General features: G+C 44.3%; 2 protein-coding genes across 2 annotated transcripts; both read left to right on the forward strand.

Moving 5' to 3' along the window:
* Window positions 1-418: 418 nt before the first annotated feature.
* On the forward strand, window positions 419-8071 carry LOC109775768 (vacuole membrane protein KMS1). The gene is made up of 8 exons (XM_020334466.4): window positions 419-1071; window positions 2293-2504; window positions 2613-2691; window positions 3545-3847; window positions 5963-6120; window positions 6355-6471; window positions 7177-7359; window positions 7443-8071. Exons 1-8 carry the CDS (start codon window positions 1002-1004, stop codon window positions 7620-7622), a joined length of 1302 nt encoding a protein of 433 aa, XP_020190055.1. The 5' UTR covers window positions 419-1001; the 3' UTR covers window positions 7623-8071.
* Window positions 8072-8779: 708 nt separating this feature from the next.
* Window positions 8780-18562, forward strand: LOC109775769 (insulin-degrading enzyme-like 1, peroxisomal). Its single transcript, XM_020334467.4, has 26 exons — window positions 8780-9230; window positions 9350-9425; window positions 10624-10691; window positions 11010-11101; window positions 11228-11301; window positions 11449-11492; window positions 11755-11806; window positions 12096-12215; window positions 12285-12397; window positions 12492-12654; window positions 12784-12876; window positions 12987-13072; window positions 13346-13432; window positions 13574-13677; window positions 14034-14136; window positions 14221-14316; window positions 14461-14650; window positions 14778-14839; window positions 14984-15088; window positions 15697-15898; window positions 15999-16207; window positions 17216-17340; window positions 17418-17469; window positions 17550-17636; window positions 17806-17928; window positions 18108-18562. Exons 1-26 carry the CDS (start codon window positions 9111-9113, stop codon window positions 18360-18362), a joined length of 2901 nt encoding a protein of 966 aa, XP_020190056.1. The 5' UTR covers window positions 8780-9110; the 3' UTR covers window positions 18363-18562.
* The last annotated feature ends 1962 nt before the right edge of the window (window positions 18563-20524 follow it).

Raw genomic sequence — 20524 nt, forward strand, 5'->3', positions numbered from 1 at the left:
TGCCATCGAAACTTGATTCACAAATGATTTGATTGCTCTTTGTTCGAAAAACAAACATGTTCTGATTGCTCTTTGTTGGGAAAACAAACATTTTCTGATTGCTGGCCATGAGGGTTAACTTGTCGTGTAAACTAAAGAAACATGATTCATATCATCAGATGTTAAATTAGTCAACCACTTCCTGTTTATATCAATTAATTAAAGAGACTTGAATCTGAGAAGGAGCATTGATTACCGAATTATCGTTTCAGATAACAATGACTATTTTTTGTTGTAATTTTACATTGCGAGTCACGCCTGCTTTCGACATATTTCTCTTTCGGTTTGAAAAAATCGGGCCCCCTAGTTGCTGGTCACGCTCCGCCACTGCCAACATGGGAGACCGGGATAAGAGCATCTTCCCCGTATTCTATTCCGCAGCCGCCATTTTCCTTTTCCCAGCAGTGCGCCATGCCTTGGAACGCCTTGCAAGCAACGACAAGCAGCAAGGCTCCCACGTCCACGCACCCCCACCTCCCGTGCACGTCTCCCTCCCGCTCACCCCCCACTCCCGTCTCCCGGCGCGCGACCCGCCGCACCCACTCGCACCGCCCCCCTCGCCGCAAACCGCCACTGACGCCCGGGTCCGCCAGACGAGACAAACCAATGGGCCCCGCTAGCAGCGCCAGCCCTTTTTTTCCCCACCTAAAGGGCGAGTCCAGATTTCGCAGCGCCCGAGCCCGGCACCCGCAGCAACGGAAACAACGGCCCTGGGGGAGAGACAGAGAACCGGCCGGAGAAATATAAAAAAAACAGGCCGCGCGACGGGAGCCACCACGCCATTACTTCGGCGCCCCGCCCTCCTCCAACCGCCACCTCCCTCCCCCCATCTCGTCGCGCGATCTCCGACCGCCCGCCGAGCCCCAGCGGGAGGAGCTTCGAGCCCGCGCCCCCGGCGTCCCATGGTGGGTACGGCACATCGGGGCCGCGAGATCTAGGGTTTTCGCGCCGCGGCGGGAGCGATGGGGCGCCGGAAGGCCACGGCGGGGCCGGCTCGGGGCTCCTCGAGGGCCGACCACGGCGTAATCTCCGGTGAGATCCGCGCCTCCGTTTTTTCTCTTTGCGTGTGTCGTGGTGCCAATGCGTTGCCATTCTTCTGGATCGAAGCTAGCTGCTACCGGCCGTAATCGTAGTTGGATTTGGTATGGGGCTGTAGCTGTCTAGCTGAGCTGGGGCGGGGATGCCCGCGGAGGGCGAGTGGTAGACGTCAGCTATTTGTCAGTGTTAGCATGGTGATGTCATTTATTAAATGTGGCCTGCGCACTGTCACATAGCGTGTACATGGTACATCATGATTTTGTTTTATCAGCGTTTGCGAGCGCAGAGTTTCAGTATGAACCTGCACATCATATGTGCACATGCGCTATAGCTGCATAGATTTGAGTAATGAGGTAGAAGTGTTAAATGAATCACACTCGTATTTTATGGAAAGTTAGTATTTATACTCTGATTGGATGTCTGTTTCCTTCAGTACTTGATACATCAAATTTGTATCTGAGGCGAAGCATTAATTTAGGATCATAGGAAGGGGAGTCAGTGATTTACAGGCGGCTGGCAGGTCACCTACGCACTAGGAGCCACCCTCTTGTATTGCCGCCTAGGTGCCTGTGGCCTTAGCTCACATACGTGCTAAGCGGGGTACCATGCAGCATCATAACACTTGTGATAAAACCTGGTCACACTGCAAATGACTTTGCTTGTTACAACTCAAACCAATGTGTTCATAATTTGACAACCATTTTGTGGTTTCTTCGATTCAGTGATGTCTAGCAGGGAATGCTGGATATCTAAGTTGGTTCTGGATTCCATACCATTAAATTTTTCGAACTTGGCTGCATTGCAAATACTCAAACCAGAGAAAAGCTAATCAAGTCCTTCCAATTTACTATTTGATTGCATGTGACTACTATATCATGTTAAAGAGCTTTGCCATGTCTACTTCTCAACTGCTGTGCCTGTATCGTTCCTCCTTACATAGCAAATCAACTTGTGAGTTCAAAATAAAGTTTACATTCCATTTATCTAATGACTGGCTAGACAAATAATTTTCTGTCTGGTTAATGAAAAGCCCGTTTACATTCCATTTATCTTCTTTGTTGACTCAAAATCTGCCAGCTTAGTATCTTCTACCTGATACATGTTGCTTTAGTTAGATCTGTCGTAGTAACACAGCTTCTTAAAGTTGGGTATTGTATTTAACTAATTTGAAGTGACATACTGTGTTTTCTATCCTAACTTTTTATTTATTTTCAGAAATCCGGGAGAAACATAAATTGGAATTGGAGAATTTGACACTAACAAAGCACCCATTCAGGACATTGCACTTCTTCAATTTAGCTATGTTGCAATACTTGAAAAGATCAGCAGCATATATCCTGAGTAAAAGAGCTTTGTTTGTTCTCCTAACTGTTATGGTGGTAATTCCTGGAGTTGCACTTCTGGTTACCGATGGTCTGCACAAAAAGGTGTGGGCAACTTTACTACATTTGTGGAGTATACTGACATAATACCAGTTGATAGTGCATTTTGTAAACTACATGAGTGCTAATGTTTGTTTTCTGATTTCTATGCAGCATGTGCAGGAGTTCCTTAATTATGCTAGATTTGTGTTGTGGTGGGTTTCATTAGGTGTGGCCTCTTCGATCGGACTAGGCAAGTGTCATTAACTTCTCTCAAGATTATGTAGTGTGATCACATAAAATAAAGGAAGTGCAAATGAAGCATGTTTTAACATAGTTAATTTATCCTTTTTGTCCTACAAATACTTTACCTTTTATAGCTAAACAGTTAAACCATACCGTCTGGTGGTTGAAGCATCTAGTGAACATGAACCAGCTCGCTAGAAACTAATTTTAAAAGTTGGCACATCCTTTATTTTAGTTATAATATAATTAGTTATTTCCGTGTTAATAAAAAGTAAATACCAGCAGCAAAATTATAATATATCGACCTTTGTTGACCTTGAGAAAAAAAGGCTAAAGGTCATACTTCACGAAAATTGGAGAGGAGAGCAAGACTGTGTGTAGTAGAAGTTAGAAGTTGTGACATTTTAGGGTGTCCGGTTTAAGTTTTTGCAGTGACTGTGTGTGGCACTAAGACAACCTTTGAGGTTGACTACCTCATGATATATCATTAATGTCGTGCTCTTTTGCACCCAGAGAAGGACACTGTTACCATATTCATGTTTCTAGCAGAATATATGGATATTTGGAATTGTCAGATGGTTTTGAGACATTATTTAGGCAAAATGTGAGAACAATATTTGATCATTTTAGGGACTTAGGCATGATAAAGCCTATACCAACTTTAGTTAGTTTTGTATACTTTCTTAGTTAGCAGTTGTCTTGTGCTGTACATGATAGGTTCCCCTTTATCATATGCCAAGACATGTAACAATGAATGCTGCCAAGTGTTAAATTTGGAAAATAGAACCTTGAAGTTTATTTGTTTGCCTGGAGCAAGGAGTTCGTTTTTGAAAATTGATGGATTAGTATTTGAAATGCAGGTTCAGGTTTGCATACATTTGTGCTGTATCTTGGGCCCCACATTGCTCTCTTCACTATTAAGGCTGTTCAATGTGGCCGTGTTGATTTGAAGACCGCTCCATATGATACCATACTGCTTAAACAGGCGCCATCATGGCTTGACAAGAAGTGTTCGGAATTTGGATCGCCCATGTACCCTTCATCAGATCATTCAGTGATGATCCCAGTCTTTGATTTACTCCCTCAGGTTCAGTTGGAAGCTGTTCTTTGGGGTATCGGGACGGCACTTGGCGAGCTCCCTCCTTATTTTATATCACGAGCTGGTAATTGTGCAATTCATTTTATTCTGAAGTAATTGTGATATCCTATTAGATACTTTACAGCTGTACAGTATATTATTCAATCTATGTGCAGATAATGTTAGTTCTTTCTGTGTTGTTTCTTAACTGATTTCCCTTGAACACTATCTATAGCGCCTACTTTTTACTGTACTATGTAACATGTGTGCGTGCCATCATTGTTATATCCATTTAGCTGTTGTCCCTTCCGTAGGTACCTAAGTTCACCAGCTTCATTTATGGAGCACTTGCACATTGTCGTAGCATTTCATGGTTATTGTTCATTTTCCTCTTATAAAAAGATTGAAACTCTTACCAATCTAGGAAAACAGTACTCATTTCATTCTCAGTTCTCAGTAATGGGATGTAATACAACTTTTGAGACTGTTATTTTGTCACTAGTCATGTTTTGTGAAACTTTGGGCCAGTTTTTTTGGGCTGCAGCTTATGCATAAGCTCCTGTGAAAATAAGCCTCAGTTAAGCTCTTGTGGAAATAAGCCCATGAGAATAAATAAGCTAACGAGTTCATTTTGGTTCCTGTCCCTCCAGCTTAATTTTGATATACCTAGTGAAAAGTCTGTAATACCCCTGGACTGTATTGTTCTGATATTCAGTTGTGTTTTAGTGTTTTGTCGCCCATATGAACATAAAATTGCTTTTTCAAACATCATGAAATGTTAGTCGAAGATCAGTTTGTCACATGCAAGGTGGATCATTTTCTCACATACAAACATCATTGTCTCACATAGAGTGGCGTAACAAAAAAAAAGGACAGCTCCATGTAGAAAAGTTGTGCTGCTGATTGACACTGACGAAACTGAACACTCTGAACATCATGTGGAAGCTCATCAGCACGAAACTATAACATTCATATATAATTAGCTTCATTGGGGAGTGGTTGTTACAGACACTCATTGACACTGATTGATGCTGACGAAACTGAACAAAACACTAGTTCAACAGGGATAAGATGCAACAGGGGGTGAGTACAAAAACTCAATCTGCATCTGGTGGACTCCGATAACACACGCTCCCAGATCCTACACACACTCTGTACTGGGTGTTCGCACCCAGGTACATTAGCAGCACAATACCAAGAACTAGTATGGTGGCCATCAGGTTGGTGCACGCTATCAGTAGAGTAGCAGCAGCCATGACTTGAGATGATCGGCCCAGAACGTGATCAGCGTGCAGATCTGCTGGCTTGTGTGCGGCAAGCCTGCTGGTTGATGCGTGGTGCTGAGCGGCATTGGGGGTTGTAGCCCTTGCGATCTGGACAGCTGAATCCAGGGATCCAGGCGCGTAGGCGTGCGTTGGGAATACTGCCGGCGCTGGGAATCTTGCTCGGCGTCCCCTGACGAGAGGACGAGCGACTGTGGACGGCTGGACAGAGGAGTGGCAGGGTGGGGCAGAGCAGAGGGAGGCTGGGGAGGAACGCGTCTACCCAGCACCAACGGGATCCATGTTGTCGCCGCTGGAGTAGGGCGGCATCAGGAGGCGAGGTTGTCGGTGGCGGGAGGCGTGGGCGGCGGTGACGGGGAAATCCTATTTCACGGGAGGAGAGGGGCGAGAGGGGGATAGATAAGGGCAGTTGCATTTCCTTTGTAATTGTGTGCAAGTGGGAGGGCAAGGGGATATACCGGTTTGTTTTTAAGTGACCGCTCGCGGGAAGCTGACCACCCCCAGCTTTTTTCCATTGTGAAGGAGAGGGCTGTGGAAATAAGTTAAGCTCTATGCCCCAAAACGAGCTCTTTTGAGTTTTTGGCTTAATTTGACAATAAGCTGCTCCACAAAAGAACTGGCCCTTCATTGTGGGTAAACAGTACTGGTTCACTCTCAGTAATGGGATACAATACAACTTCTGAGACTGTTTGTTACTATAGTCATATCTTATGAAACTCTCTTTATTCTTGTTTGTTCTCTTTCCTTGCATGCTGGAGTTGATTATTTAAGGGCTATTTAATGGTTGAATGTTAAACTCTAGAAATTATTTTGTAGCAAACCATAGCTTGTGCGTTCTCGAAATCTGCAACCTTCATTATCTCGAGGTTCATTTTTTTAAGCTGTCCATACTGAGCAAATGATCTCTCATGTTGCAGCTCGTTTGTCAGGAAGTGAGTTAGAAGCTGTCAAAGAGCTAGATGTTGCTCCTTCTTCAGAAGATGGTCCAATAGCATCCACTGTGAATCGTACAAAACGCTGGCTCCTTTCTCACTCACAACATCTCAACTTCTTCACTATCTTGATACTTGCTTCGGTTAGTCTTTGTCCTGTCTGAATCTTTGAGTAACGATTTCTTACAGAAAATAGTAGTTGCAGAATTTTGCTTTGGCAGTATATCATTCATGCAGCTCTTGCAGGCTTCGGCCCTAATTTTTCTATTTGATGCCATGCTAATTGGACATTGTTCATACCAAAATTAACACATGTAACTAGTTCCAAGTATGGATATATAATGCATCATGTAACTTATATTCTTTGTGTTTACTAGGTTCCAAACCCGCTGTTTGACCTTGCTGGTATTATGTGTGGTCAATTTGGTATACCCTTCTGGGAGTTCTTCTTTGCAACTTTGATCGGGAAGGCCATCATCAAGACTCATATTCAGGTTTATGATCTATACATTTTATTGAAAAATCCTGGCGTTAATTTGTGTTTCTCTTGGTATCACATGTTTATTTTTCTCTCTTGATCTGCTGGTGATTGGTATACCAGTCTGCTTTAAGATCCCATGAGATAATCATGTATTCATCATTTTAATATATTCTTAGACATACTTTACGTGATCATGTCTTTTTGGTTCTGTCCAGTTAGAAACAAAATCTTGAAATCTTACAAGTTACCCCTACAACCCAAGCAAAATTGTAGTTGCGACCTACATGCCTACATTGATTATTCTGTGTGATCTCTGCAGAATATGGTGTGAATTGTATCAGAGATTTCACTCAAATACTATATTTACTGTGATAAAATGATAATGCCATTAATGCTTGCATCAGAAGTACATGATGTACCTGCCATACCAATTGCTGTTTCTTCTAAAATTTTGATTTTTCTTACCTTGTTTTTTCTTTCCTCACAACAGAATAAACAAACTACAAGTGATACAATTTTGCTTCTTTTTGTGCTCCTTTTTTTCCTGAAAATCAAACAAACTTAGGTGGAAAACTATCAATTTCTTATTCTGTTTAACTGAGTTTCTTATCATTTTGGTTTATTGTCAATTTGACACCTTACTTATCTGGTTGGATTGAAATGAATATTTGCAGTCTCTCTGTACTGACACATGAATTGTACCTTCTCACTTCTGCAGACACTGTTTATCATCTCGTTATGCAACAACCAGCTCTTGTATTTTATGGAAAAGGAGTTGATCTGGATATTTGAGCACATTCCTGGGTTTTCAGCGACCCTGCCATCTGTAATTGCCAAACTCCACAGTGCTAAGGAGAAGTATTTATCACCACCTGTGACAGTCTCACCTTCACAAATGGAGGTTGGTATCTTCATTTTCATGTCATTTGATTTTCAGTTTTTTCTTACCTGTTCATTGATGTTCTGTAACTGTCATTTGTACAGGATAAACAGTGGAATTTCTCTTTTGCATTGGTCTGGAACACTGTAGTGTGGCTTGTGCTTGTGAACTTCTTCATTAAGATCGTCACATCAACAGCTCAGGATTATCGCAAAAGGCAGCAGGACATAGAGATGGAGCTCATTACTGATTCCTCACCCCAGAATCATTCTAAAACTAACTAACAGCAAACATGGTTGTATTTATTCAGCTGCACATTGCGAATATTCTCCTTAGTAGCCTTTGCGCCTGGCTAAGCCCTTGCGGATGATCCCAATGCTGGTAGAAGTCCCAATGCTGGTAGAAGTTGTGTTCTTCTGTACAGTGAACAGAAACATGGGCCTCTCCAACCCGCCACAAGTGATGGCTGCGACTTTTTGTCATTGCGCCTCTACTGGCAGTTCCTGGAGGAGAATCAGTCCTGTTATTTTTCAGGCGCCAACTTGGATGAACTTTAGGGATTGTTTGTTTGTTTAGCACGATTTCATTACTAAGATGTAATTTACCAGTACCTTTTTTTACCTTCTTATGTTGGAAATACGGTAGCTGATAGGGCACCCGAGAGTACTGAAAGGTGATATGTTTTATTGTTACATTCACAATGCAAATGCATATTCTCAATTGGAGCCAGCTAGATTTAACGGTGCACTTCAACTACAAGTTCACTCGGGCAAATAATAAAGCTGCTGATACCAAGATTGCCTTTGTTTTCTTTTTTTGGTGGGGATCTGCATCACGTGGTCGATTCGAAAACTGTGTCAGAAATTGTTACCTTGTGACTAGCTCAGACTGGGAAACTTGTGATTCTCAGCATTCACGTTATCTTTTGCATGCTCTTTGGCTTGTAGCTTGTGGTTATTAAGCAAAGCGGACGCATCTGAAGGTCAGTCAGGGAGGTGAAAGGCGAGGTGCGATTACACATCATCAGCAGATAAAATTGTTACTGTACTGCAGCCTCTTTACACCCGCCCAAGTGTTGTCAATGCAACAGAGGTGGTCGTGGGCAGTTGTCCGAGTTCTCTTGGGCGTGCTCGCTAGTGTCATCCAGCGAGCGCCGTGCACCACGTAAGTTGGAGCACACGCGGGGCAAATTTCGTCAAGATACTCGAGCACGAGACTCCAAGGCGTGTCCTCGTGTACATTGCCTTTTTTTCACAAAGGCGATCTCTACTGCGACGAGACGAGAGATCACCGATTTTCTAAGTTGGAGGAGACAAAAGCCAGACTACTCGCACGGCACGATGAATTGCCATGCCTACCTATATGCCTACACGACCCGGCTAGCGACCGCCGAGCGCGCCGAGGAGTACTCAGAACCGGGGAGGGGCCCCCTCGCCGTCGCGGGCACGTCATTCGCCGGTGGAAAAAATGCGTTCGTCATCTAGCACCATCGCAACCGCGCAACAGACGTCTCCCATCCGGCCATCCCATCACCAAAGTGAAGTTCACCTCGGTTCAGAGTTCAGACTCCTCCCGGCTCCCGCAGCCGCAAGCGAAGCCGAAGGCCGAGGCCACCCACCCCCCCTGCCCTGCCCTGCATATATTAACGGGACGGCGGCAACGACAAAGCATAGAATACTAGCGCCCCCACTAGCCTAAGCCCCGAGCCTCCAATCCGCCACCGGAGACCGGAGCAAGCGCGGCTAGCGAGCGAGGAGGCGAGCCCGGCGCGCATGGCGGCGGCGGGCAATGTGGAGTTCATCCGCGCGCGCAGCGACAAGCGGGAGTACCGCCGCCTGCTGCTCCCCAACGCGCTCGAGTGCCTCCTCATCAGCGACGCCGACACCGACAAGGTCCGCCCCGGCCCGCTCTCTCTCGCTCGCTGAATGCTCGCCGGTTGGTCGACGTTTTACCGCGCGTGATTCATCCGGCGTTGTTGTTGTTGTTGTTGTTGTTGTCTGTTTGTGCGCAGGCGGCGGCGTGTATGGAGGTTGGCGTGGGCTCGTTCAGCGACCCGGAGGGGCTCGAGGGCCTCGCGCACTTCCTCGGTGAGTCCATTCACTCCCCTTCCCTCTCCGCGCACTCTCCTCGCCGCCGTCGTCGTCGGCCATCTCGCTCGCCGATTCCGGTTCGTTGCGTGGGCGCGCGTGATCTAACAAACCCACCGGATTCCTGGGGCGAGTACTAGTACTTTCTGGCCAGGCAGTGGTTGGTTGGATGGGGATTGTTGGCTGGACCCAGCGCAGCGCTCCTGCTCTCCGACTGCGCAACGGCGTCGGCGTCAGATGAATCTCCTCCCCCTTTTGGGATCCGTCTGGGGTCTCCTCCAGATTTTGTCTCCATGGAATCGAGTGACGGAGGAATGCTTCCTTCCTTGGCCACTTTTCCCCCATTGGGCACTGCCTTGCCGCTTTAGGCGTTCCCGACCGCCAATGATGGCGTCGCAGATTTGCGGCCAGGTCAATGGATGTTTTTTCCTTTTCCAATCGAAAAGTTGATTGAATGAATCGGTCCATTGATTTGGTCCAGTCAGTGTCGCCCGGCGTGTTTTCACCGTCGGATCACGCCATTGACTGACGGTTCGGGCTAAAGTTCAGAGCATCCATGATTGATCTCAGTGGCACGGGCATCGGGCCGTACATGTTCTGCCTTCGCTACGAGTGTACGACTGCTGGCTAGCTGAATGTCTTTCTTAAATGCTTCTCAGGTTTCCAGCCAAATTATTTGGTGATGTCAGTACTATGTGGTGGGCATAATTATGTGTTTGTTGAACGATCCAAAAGAGTTTCATGAGAGACACGGATTTGGTTGGGCGGGCTCCATCGCTCCAGGATATGGGAACCTGTCGCTCTCTAGATTAGCAGCCTGCTCTGCTCAACTGCCCATACACGTTGTTGCCTAGTAGGATCCTTGCAGCTTGCTGGATGCTCTCACTCCACGAGTCCGTATTGGTATTTTCTCTGGCGTGTGAAATTCTACCCGTGGTAACAGCACAAGATAATTCTACTCGACACAGGCCCTCCGTACAACACGCAGGACAGTGCCAGTTTATGATAGAGAGAGTGGGTCATTTTTGCTTCACAACTTTTAAATTCGACGAGTGTAAGAGTAGTAAACCATTTGTATGGAGGAGACGATTAGCACGATGAATGTTGGTTGCATCAAATCAAAACTGATTTTCTCTTTAGCATTTTTCTTCTTCTGTTTTCTGTTTGTTTTGATTTATCACCATGGACTTGCTTGCAGAGCATATGCTGTTTTATGCCAGCGAGAAATACCCTGGAGAACAAGATTATACAAAATATATCTCGGAGGTACCTCTTTCACGTTTGCTTGCAATTATTACTCACACACGTTAATGCCAGGTTTGTAAGAGTTTGAACCAGGTTTACCGTCCCTGCAAGCATCACATTAGATGACTATTCATAGAAGTATCATTAATATCCCGACTTACAACAGCTTTGTCGTCCTATCACAAGCTTGTAAAATGGCCTATGATTTTACTTCTGGGACCCGTCAATATAATTATTTCATACCAGCTTAAATATTCTGTTTCATGCTTGGAAGTTACATTCAGTGTACTTGGATTATAAGTTTTTTTTGAGTATTTGGCATGTCGTGAAAAATATCAGCATGGTGGTTCTTCCAATGCCTTTACATCCTCCGAGACAACGAATTTCTATTTTGATGTTAACGCGGACAATTTCGAAGAAGCCTTAGATAGGTAACTTTCTTAGTAGTATTTTCTTCAGTTAATGCATGCACATTGAATCAGGTTGTGATTTCTGTTCTGCAGATTTGCATGATTCTTTATAAAACAATAAATAAGTAGGTGATTTGTGTTGCGCAGATTTGCCCAGTTCTTCATTAAGCCACTGATGTCGCAGGATGCTGTTCTTAGAGAGATCAAGGCTGTTGATTCTGGTGAGCAGTTGCTTTATACATTCTAGTGCTATTTGCTTCTAACATAACTTTTAGCTTATCACAATTACTTTATGTTTATGTTTTATTTGGAGTAGTAAGAACTAAGAAACACATTGTGAATAATGTTATATTTCATTGTTCTCACAGAACACAAGAAAAATCTGTTGTCAGATGGCTGGAGAATGCATCAGGTACTTCAGAGTCTCAACCTTCTTAGTTAAATACATGTGATATCCTTTCGTGCAATAATGTCATATCTGCATCATGAATATTTGTTCTTTTCATACAATCATATTTGGCATGATATAAGCCCGGCTTATACTCACTTACTCAGAATGCCAGGTTAACCATATTTGGCATGTTCTTAGCCTGATTTATCATCATCCTGTATATCCCGTTAGCCCTGGTGCACTGTTAGTCTGTTACTTCATTTTTGAGTATTTTTTTTCACAGCTTCAAAAGCATCTGGCCTCAAAGGATCATCCTTACCATAAATTCAGTACGGGTAAGCAATTGTTGGTATTCAGACATTGTTAATACTCATCCAGCTAATTATGGTTGTTGTTTTGTATTACTGTATAAGTGAGTATGCAAATCAATATGACGTCCGAGTATTCCTGTGTTCCAACCCTTAATATGTTTCTACCAGATTCAGAGATCACGCTTTTTTAATTCACATACAAATGCTAACAAAAATCATGTATATTTTTAAAAATTCTTGTTGTGCATGCCTAATATACAATCTCCTTCCGGAATTTGCATCTTATTTGAAATTATGTTATTTAATGCGTCAGGGAGTTGGGAAACACTGGAAACTAAACCAAAAGAGAGGGGTTTGGACATCAGGCTTGAGCTTCTTAAGTTTTATGAGAATTATTCAGCAAATCTTATGCATCTTGTTGTTTATGTAAAAGGTAAGTAGTACAGGTTCGTCAATTTTGGCATACCTGAACTTATTTGTTACTGATAAAATGATTTTGTAGAGAGTCTCGATTGCATTCAAAGCTTAGTTGAAAGCCTGTTTAGTCACGTCAAGAACACGGACCAGAGAAGCTTCAAATGTCCAAGTCAGCCCCTTTCAGCAGAACATTTACAGGTAACTTGAAACAACACCAGTCACACTAAAAGTAAATACAGGAATGACAAAGGATATGTAATTTCGCATACTTTCCTCTGTCCTTGTCATGCAGCTTCTTGTCAAAGCAATCCCAATAATAGAAGGCGACTACCTAAAAATATCATGGCCAGTTACACCTAACATCCAGTTCTATAAAGAAGGTCCTTGCCGCTATCTCAGTCATCTTATTGGACATGAAGGCGAGGGATCCATCTTCCATATTATAAAGGAATTAGGCAAGTTAACTTCAGCAGTATATTGTTGTAAATATTCTTTTGCCAGCTTATGTACTCAAACACTGGTCATTCTTTTGTTTCTCGTGTCAACTTGTGTGACCTGCGACAGTTCTATTTTGACTACATCAGGATGGGCCATGGATTTGGTGGCTGGTGCCGGCAGTGACAGCAATGAATACTCTTTTTTCTCAGTAGGCATGAGGCTCACTGATGCTGGTCATGGTAAGATCTCATCTTCATTATGCTCTCTTATAACATTTCCTTTTTTAAAAGTTTTAAGCACACCTTGATAGTACAATTTAGTAAGCTATGTGCATATCCAACTATTTCAGACCACATGGAGGATATTATTGGGTTGGTCTTCAAATACATCCACCTATTAAAAGAAGATGGAATCCATGAATGGATATTTGATGAGGTAACTGACAGACACATTGTTTAATCATGTATATAGTTATTTGACGATTTATGCTCCTAATGTGCAGTTACTTTGAATATGAACATTGCACCCATGGACTCTGATGTGTTCTTTTAATAAAACGATCTCATTGGGTTTAAATTTTACTACCCAAGGTTGTTTGCTGAAGCAATTCATAGTTCAAAATTTTACTACTGATAAGCAGAGTGAGGAGAAACTATGATTACATTTAATTACATAAATATACATACTAATGTGTTCATTGTTTTCTAGCTTGCGTCAATAAATGAAACAGAATTCCACTATCAAGACAAAGTCCATCCAATCAGCTATGTCACATCTACTGTCTCAAGCATGCGGGTATGTTTCTGTAGAGCTCTAATTTTTCAGCTTTTACAGTTCCTTGTGATCAATAATTTTTGCGAACTCTGATGTATATCTCTTTGTACTTCAGTAGTATATTTTTTCTTCTAACTGATATGCTTATGAACTGGCTTGCAGTTGTTCCCACCAGAGGAATGGCTGGTTGGAGAATCATTGCCGTCAAAGTATGCGCCAAATAGAATAAATATGATACTTGATGAATTGTCACCCGAAAGAGTTAGGTAAGCATCCACCGTTCACATGACAACCTTGATTGTTCCTGCTTCTATATGCATATTCTCTCGGTATGCCAACATATGAATGTATATGCAGAAGTCTGCCATTGCTTAATTACTACAACCTCTGTAACTTAATATACTGCAAAAATGTCTTACATTAAGTTACAGAGGGAGGAACTGATACTGGGACTCGTCAATAAAGAATTATCACTGGCCATGGCCTTACTTCATATCTTGAACTTCAATTTTACTGATAAGCTTGTGTCAAATGATCTGCGGTTATGCACATAAACTAGCATACAATGCGAAATATCATGCCTTCATTCTTTCTTTGATGCAATACTTCTCTATGTCTGTAGAATACTCTGTGAATCTAAAAAGTTTGAAGGATCTACCAATTGTGCTGAGCCTTGGTACAATACATCATATTCTATTGAAAATGTCACTCCATACATGATAAAGGTTTGCACCCCACCCTTACCTGCACACGCACCAGCAATATCATCTTCCAATTATTATTTCTCATCTTATGCCTCTATGTGGCAGCAATGGATTCAAAAAGCTCCTACTGAGAAGCTTTATCTCCCAAAGCCTAACATTTTCGTTCCAAAGGATTTATCTCTTAAAGAAGTGCCAGACAAGGTAAAATTTGGAGCGGCTTGTTTGTTGTGTGTTCACATTAGCACACTTTGTATGAATTATCAAAATTTATATATACTCACAAAGTATATATACTTTATCGAACATAGTATATTAATTTTGACAAAAGTAGAACTGTTTCACCAGGTTACATTTCCGACAATATTAAGGAAGACGCCACTTTCACGGCTGTGGTATAAGCCCGACATGCTGTTCTTCACTCCGAAGGTTTACATTATAATTGATTTCCACTGCCCATTGTCAAGCCACTCCCCCGAAGCAGCCGTATCTACAAGTCTGTTTGTCGATTTGTTAGTCGATTACTTGAATGCTTATGGTAAGCAACAATTCTGAAATTATCTGAATAATTGCATATTTTACCATATTGAACAGACTGTCTGGGGATTGTTCCCTCGAACTTTATGTACTAATGTACACTGACAATTAGTTTCTGCCTTTTGTAGCTTATGATGCTCAAATTGCGGGTTTATTCTATTCGATATATCTTACTTCTACTGGATTCCAGGTTTAGTTCTGTTGCTGCATCCTTTCTGTTTCCTATGAGTGTTCCGGACAGCTAAATTGCTCTTCGTGCATTACGATGTTGCTGGTTTTTACCCAGTTTTGAATTCGAACTCAAACAATTACCCGATTTTTTGTTGTTTTGAAGGTGTGCGTAGGTGGTTACAATGACAAGATGAGAGTTCTGCTACATGCCATAATGAAGCAAATAGTGAACTTTGTAGTTAAACCAAACAGGTTTTCTGCCCTGAAGGTCAGATATGGATTCTTAGTTTTCCTTGTCAACTGTCATAATTTCGCTCGGACACATTTGTACATTTACCTAGTCTCTTCTTCATCAACTTGTGTGGATCAACTTAAAAGGTGTTGACTTTTTCTTTCACTGAACACTGTTTATCCTGTGGATTGCAACTGGTAGATGATGTAAACTGAGGTATGCCAGATTTTAAGTTGTGGACACGATATTGCTAGAACCAAATTCATAAAGGGTTCCTGAACACTCTGAATACATAATTATGATTCATTGTTTTGCATCTTTTGTAACATACTTCTGTGAAATTTATAGCAACCTTCTTTAAATATGAATAACAAAGGTTTTGGAGACTACAGATTCATTTACACAAGCACATCAATTTAGACACCATATAGAAAATTAATAATATCTTAAGATCCATTGTAGCAGATTTGTGGTGGGGGTGTTACAACACAGTACTTATTTAGTTGCAGTTATACTACAGATTTTCACCATGGTTGATTTTTAGACTGGGAATATTCTTTCCCTTCAGATTCTTAGCGGTGCTTTTTGAAGCTGTGACTATTTCTTTCATGCCTACTTTTTTTACCAACATCTTGCTACCACAGGAAACTTCTGTCAAGGACTACCAAAATTTTAACTTCAGCCAACCATATTCTCAAGCTTCGTATTATCTTTCATTAATACTGGAAGAGAAAAAATGGCCTTTGGTAGAGAAACTTCAAGCTCTTTCTAAGCTTGAGTCAGATTCTCTTGCGAAGTTTGTGCCGCACTTGCTGTCGAAGACATACTTGGAATGCTATATTCAAGGTTTGGTAAATTCCATGTTAATACTCTACTAAATGTTCAAGGACAGGACTGAAATGCAATCCTAACTGTGCTTAATAATAATTAAGAACTCTTCTTGTAGGAAACATTGAGCCAGGTGAGGCTGAGTCTATTGTCCAGGAGATTGAAGATACTATATTTAATACCCCCAATTCTGTATTCAAACCCATGTCTCCATCACAATACCTGGTCAAGAGGGTTATCATGCTTGAAAAAGAGATCAAATGTTGCTACCAAATTGAGGGATTAAATCAGAAGAATGAGAATTCATCGGTTGTCCAATATATTCAGGTATAGGCTTCTTCTAAACTTTGAAGCAGTTCATGTTATCGAAGGCGATTACTTGTTGGTGATCAGTACCTTCTAATATTTGTAGCCAAACTAATGGCTGGTCATCAATTGGTGAGCCTGTTCCCAGATAATTACTGGTTACGATCAATCCAGTAGTAGTTTTTTTAGGTAAAAACCCAGTAGTAGTTGGAACAATCTGGAGGGGACTATGGCTGCTCACCACTCAATTGCGGCAACTCAAAATAATTGGAGAGTGCCACTTTTCCTTACTTGAAACATTGTTGTGAAATGTTGTCTTACATGCAAAATATAATGCCAAGAAATCCAAATTAGGCTAAGAATAGTGCAAAACTAATCAAATACTCCCACCGTCCCATAATATAAGAGCGTTTTTGACACTACACTAATGTAAAAAACGCTCTTATATTATGGGACGGAGGGAGTATATAACTAATAACTGGCTCCTGGTCGGCTCACGAAGTATATTCTATGTCGGGGCAGACCGCATACTCAGTTGCACTACATGATTGAAACATCTCAGCCTTGAGCCACTAACCCGAGGCACGACTGAACATGCATAAAAGGCATGTTCATAAGGGACAGATAATTAGTGCTACGTTATTTTTGACCTGTCTGTGAGGTGAGCAATGGCGTGCTTGAACCACTAAGCGAGGCCCTACCGACTCAATAACATGTCGAATCGATAAAATATACAAAATATGGTGACGGTTTTGCTCTGTTAACTTCCTTTAAGAAATAATAGTTCTACAGGGAGTTTTTATTTCTTTTTTGAAAAGAGGAGGCCCCGGTCTTTGCATCATGATGATGCACACAGCCAAATTTATTAGAAGTGGTTCAAGTAGTTCAAAGTACTAAAATACAAAGTGAGAATTGTTCTACAGGGAGTTGCATAATATTCTAAGAAGTAGAAGAACTGTCTCATGTCAAATGCGTTCTATAACAAGCAGCATGCCAGGTTACTAATATAAGCATATTCAATGTATCCAGGTCCATCAGGACGACGCCCTCTCAAATATCAAACTCGAGTTGTTCTCTCTAATTTCTAGTCAGCCTGCTTTCAACCAGCTGCGGACTGTTGAGCAACTTGGGTATATAACGTATCTTTCTCTGAGGTACGTCCTTTCAAGAGAAACACACACATTTTGTTTGCACTGTTCATTTATAATCCTAACTTATTTTGATCCCTCAGATCCGATCGTGGAGTCTGGGCACTCGAGGTTGTCATTCAATCCACAGTGAAGGTACATGTTGAAAGATTGAGTAACAAATATGACATACTTTTTTGCCACTTTCTCCTACTGACCTTATTATGGAATCCTAGGATCCTTCATATCTTGATTCTAGAATTGATGAATTCTTTAAGACATTCGAAAGCAAAATCCATGAACTGTCCGACAAGGATTTCAAGGTTAGTGGCTTCAGAACTAACTGATGTACAATGCCAAATTGCGCATCTCTTTCATAACTACCCAATTACTCATGATATGATCTGTTCCACATAGTGTCTTCTTGTCGAAAGACAAAAGGTTTTGGCATTAACAAAGCATTTTGACATTGCCGTGTTTTGCTTATGACAGAGAAATGTCAAATCGCTTATTGATTCGAAACTGGAGAAATTTAAAAACTTGTGGGAGGAATCTGGCTTCTACTGGGGAGAGATTGAAGCCGGAACTCTCAAGTTTGATAGGGTCGAGTCCGAGGTAAGTGCTTTAGTTCGGGCAACAATAAACGCTGTGATATATGAGAGAAAACTACATGAAACAAAAAGCAAGCCGGAAAAGTGGGTCAAAACTAGGGCATTTTTCAAAAGTTCCGTTTCGAGGAAACACATCGCCCTTTTTTTTCCCGCAAGATATATGACCTTGAAAATCATTTGCAGGTTGCTCTCCTAAGAGAGCTCAAGAAAGAAGAATTCATCGAATTCTTTGATGAGTACATAAAGGTGGACGCCCCTCAAAGGAGGACAGTAAGCGTGCAGGTCTTCAGCGGCAACCATTCGGCAGAGTTCAAGAAGGCGATCGCCGAAGCTGATCAGCCCAAAACCTGCCGGCTTACCGACATATTCGGCTTCAAGCGATCAAGGCCTCTGCACCGCTCGCTGAAGGGAGGTCCAGGCCTGATCACAATGGACTGACATACTACATGTTCTTTCTTTGCTGTAGTGTAGTACATAGTCTGTCACCACACGCATGAACCCAATTTTGATTGATTTCTCAATGGTCACACACGATTGCACAATGCTACTCTTCATGTATGGAGTAACCATGTGATGCTATTTTGAGAACAAATGTACCAGCTTATAGAAATTAAACATGCATTGCTACTTTGTCTGCATCTACTTCTTCTGACAAGTATGTACATTCACATGAGCTAACGATCACAGCGGAGCGGACAAGATGGCGCCATGCATAAGCCGAGAACACGTACACATTGTGCGCGGCACGTGCCCGACGTAGGTGTCATGTCACCATCCTCGCACGCGTCACCGGCCGCCTCGGCTACGGCACGGCCCCGATCGCCGCCGCCCTCCCGCGGCCGCTGCCCCACGCGTAGCTGGCGCGGTGCCAGCGGCACCGGAACGAGCCCCGGTGCGCCGTGGGCGAGCACACGCAGTAGTGGTGCCGGTGCGCCTGTCGCTGCGGCGAAGGCGTGGGCGCGGGCGCGACGACCCCCGCCGGCCGCGAAGGCCGCCGCCTGGCCGCGCAGCCCGGCGGCAGAGGCGGCAGCCCCGGGTGGCACATGCTCCGGACAAGGCCTGGCGACGGCTAAAGCTGCAGAGAGGGCTCTGTCCACCCGGCCAGACGCATAAAAGGGCGACGGAACGGAATCGGGTTCTGGTGTTTTCCGGGATGCGCCGGCGGTGGAGAAAGGGGGGAAAGCGAGGAATATTTGTGGGCGCGCGGGTCACTAGGCTGGTTGCCGTGGCCCGTGGCGGCCGCTGGTTTCGTGAGGTGGTGGGCGGGAGGCGGGGGAAAGGGAGGAGGCGCGGCCGCGTGGCGGGAAGGCGATGGGGAGTGGACTGTGGAGCGCGAGGCGTGGCGAGCGCGCGGGGAGATCGATCGCGTGGAGAGGAGCGCAGTGGCGCGACATCCTGGTTTTGCCTAGTGTAGTGTGTGATGGAATGGAACGGAATGGAATGTCTAGTCGTGATCCACTCCGGGAGGGGACGGTGATTGAAGGTTCCTTGCGGTGCACTTCTTTCGGCTCGACGGGGAACTGGAGTGCGCGCCCGGTCAGGACAAAAGCCGGTAGCATATGATATCGATCTTTCCATCCTCTCGTCTCGTGGCTTCTTTGCGGCGCACTTTTCTTATCCTCTTGGACCCATCCGACCGACATGGTAATGCCGGAACGCCAACGGATTGTTTGGCCCATACGTTTGGCATCTACCGGCGCTACGTGTCTGTTACTACTCCGTATCAGCGCGTTCCATCCTTTTGCTCCGCAACAAGTGAAGTGCGTCATAAGTCCATAACTATCTCAAAATCCTTTCCCCCGTCTCTGAAGTAAGAGCAACTCCAACGGGCCGACCCAAACAGACGACGTTTTTGTTCGCCTTTTGTCCATTTGGGTGGCCGCCCACCTACCGTCCGCCCTCTTTTAGTTTTGGATCGGCAGTGCACCCAACGGGCCGACCCATTCAATGACCGCGTGCGTTTTAGACCATGCCAGCGGCCATGCCGTCGCCCTGGTTTTGGCGCTCCAGCGCGCGGGAAAGGTTCGCGCGCGCGGGGAAAGCGGCCTAGCGCGCGCTGGTTTTGGCGCTCTAGCGCGCGGGAAAGGTTCGCGCGCGCCGTGGCCGGCGCTCGTTATAAGAAGGCGCTCCCTCCACACTGTCCGCCGCCCACTCGTCTCGCCCCCTCTCACTAGCCTCGCCGCCTCTGCGCCACCATGTCGATCCGCCGTCTGGGCGCTTCGGATTTTCGCGGAGTCCGCGAGCGCCGCTCCGGCGCCTTCTCCTCCGAGATCTGGTTTCGCGAGAAACGTCTCATCCTCGGCACCTTCGACACCGCAGAGGAGGCGGCCCGCGCGCACGACGCGGCGGCGTGGCGCCTCCTGAGGCCTCGTCGGGATATAAATTTTCCCGACATGTCGAGCCAGCGGGCGTAGGATCTGGCGCCTCTCCCGCGGCTTTTCACCGACGAGAATCGTCGTGTCCACCGGAAGCGGCAGCGTCGCCATGCCATCGCCGAGATGGACGTGGAAGCCATGGTGGTGTGGCGCAAACGGTTCCTGCAGGACATCGTCGACGAGCGCCAGTTCTACAAGCAAAGGAGGTTGGAGAGGGACGCGAGG

The sequence above is a fragment of the Aegilops tauschii genome, chromosome 3 (genome assembly GCF_002575655.3).
Source record: "Aegilops tauschii subsp. strangulata cultivar AL8/78 chromosome 3, Aet v6.0, whole genome shotgun sequence".
NCBI lineage: Eukaryota > Viridiplantae > Streptophyta > Magnoliopsida > Poales > Poaceae > Aegilops > Aegilops tauschii.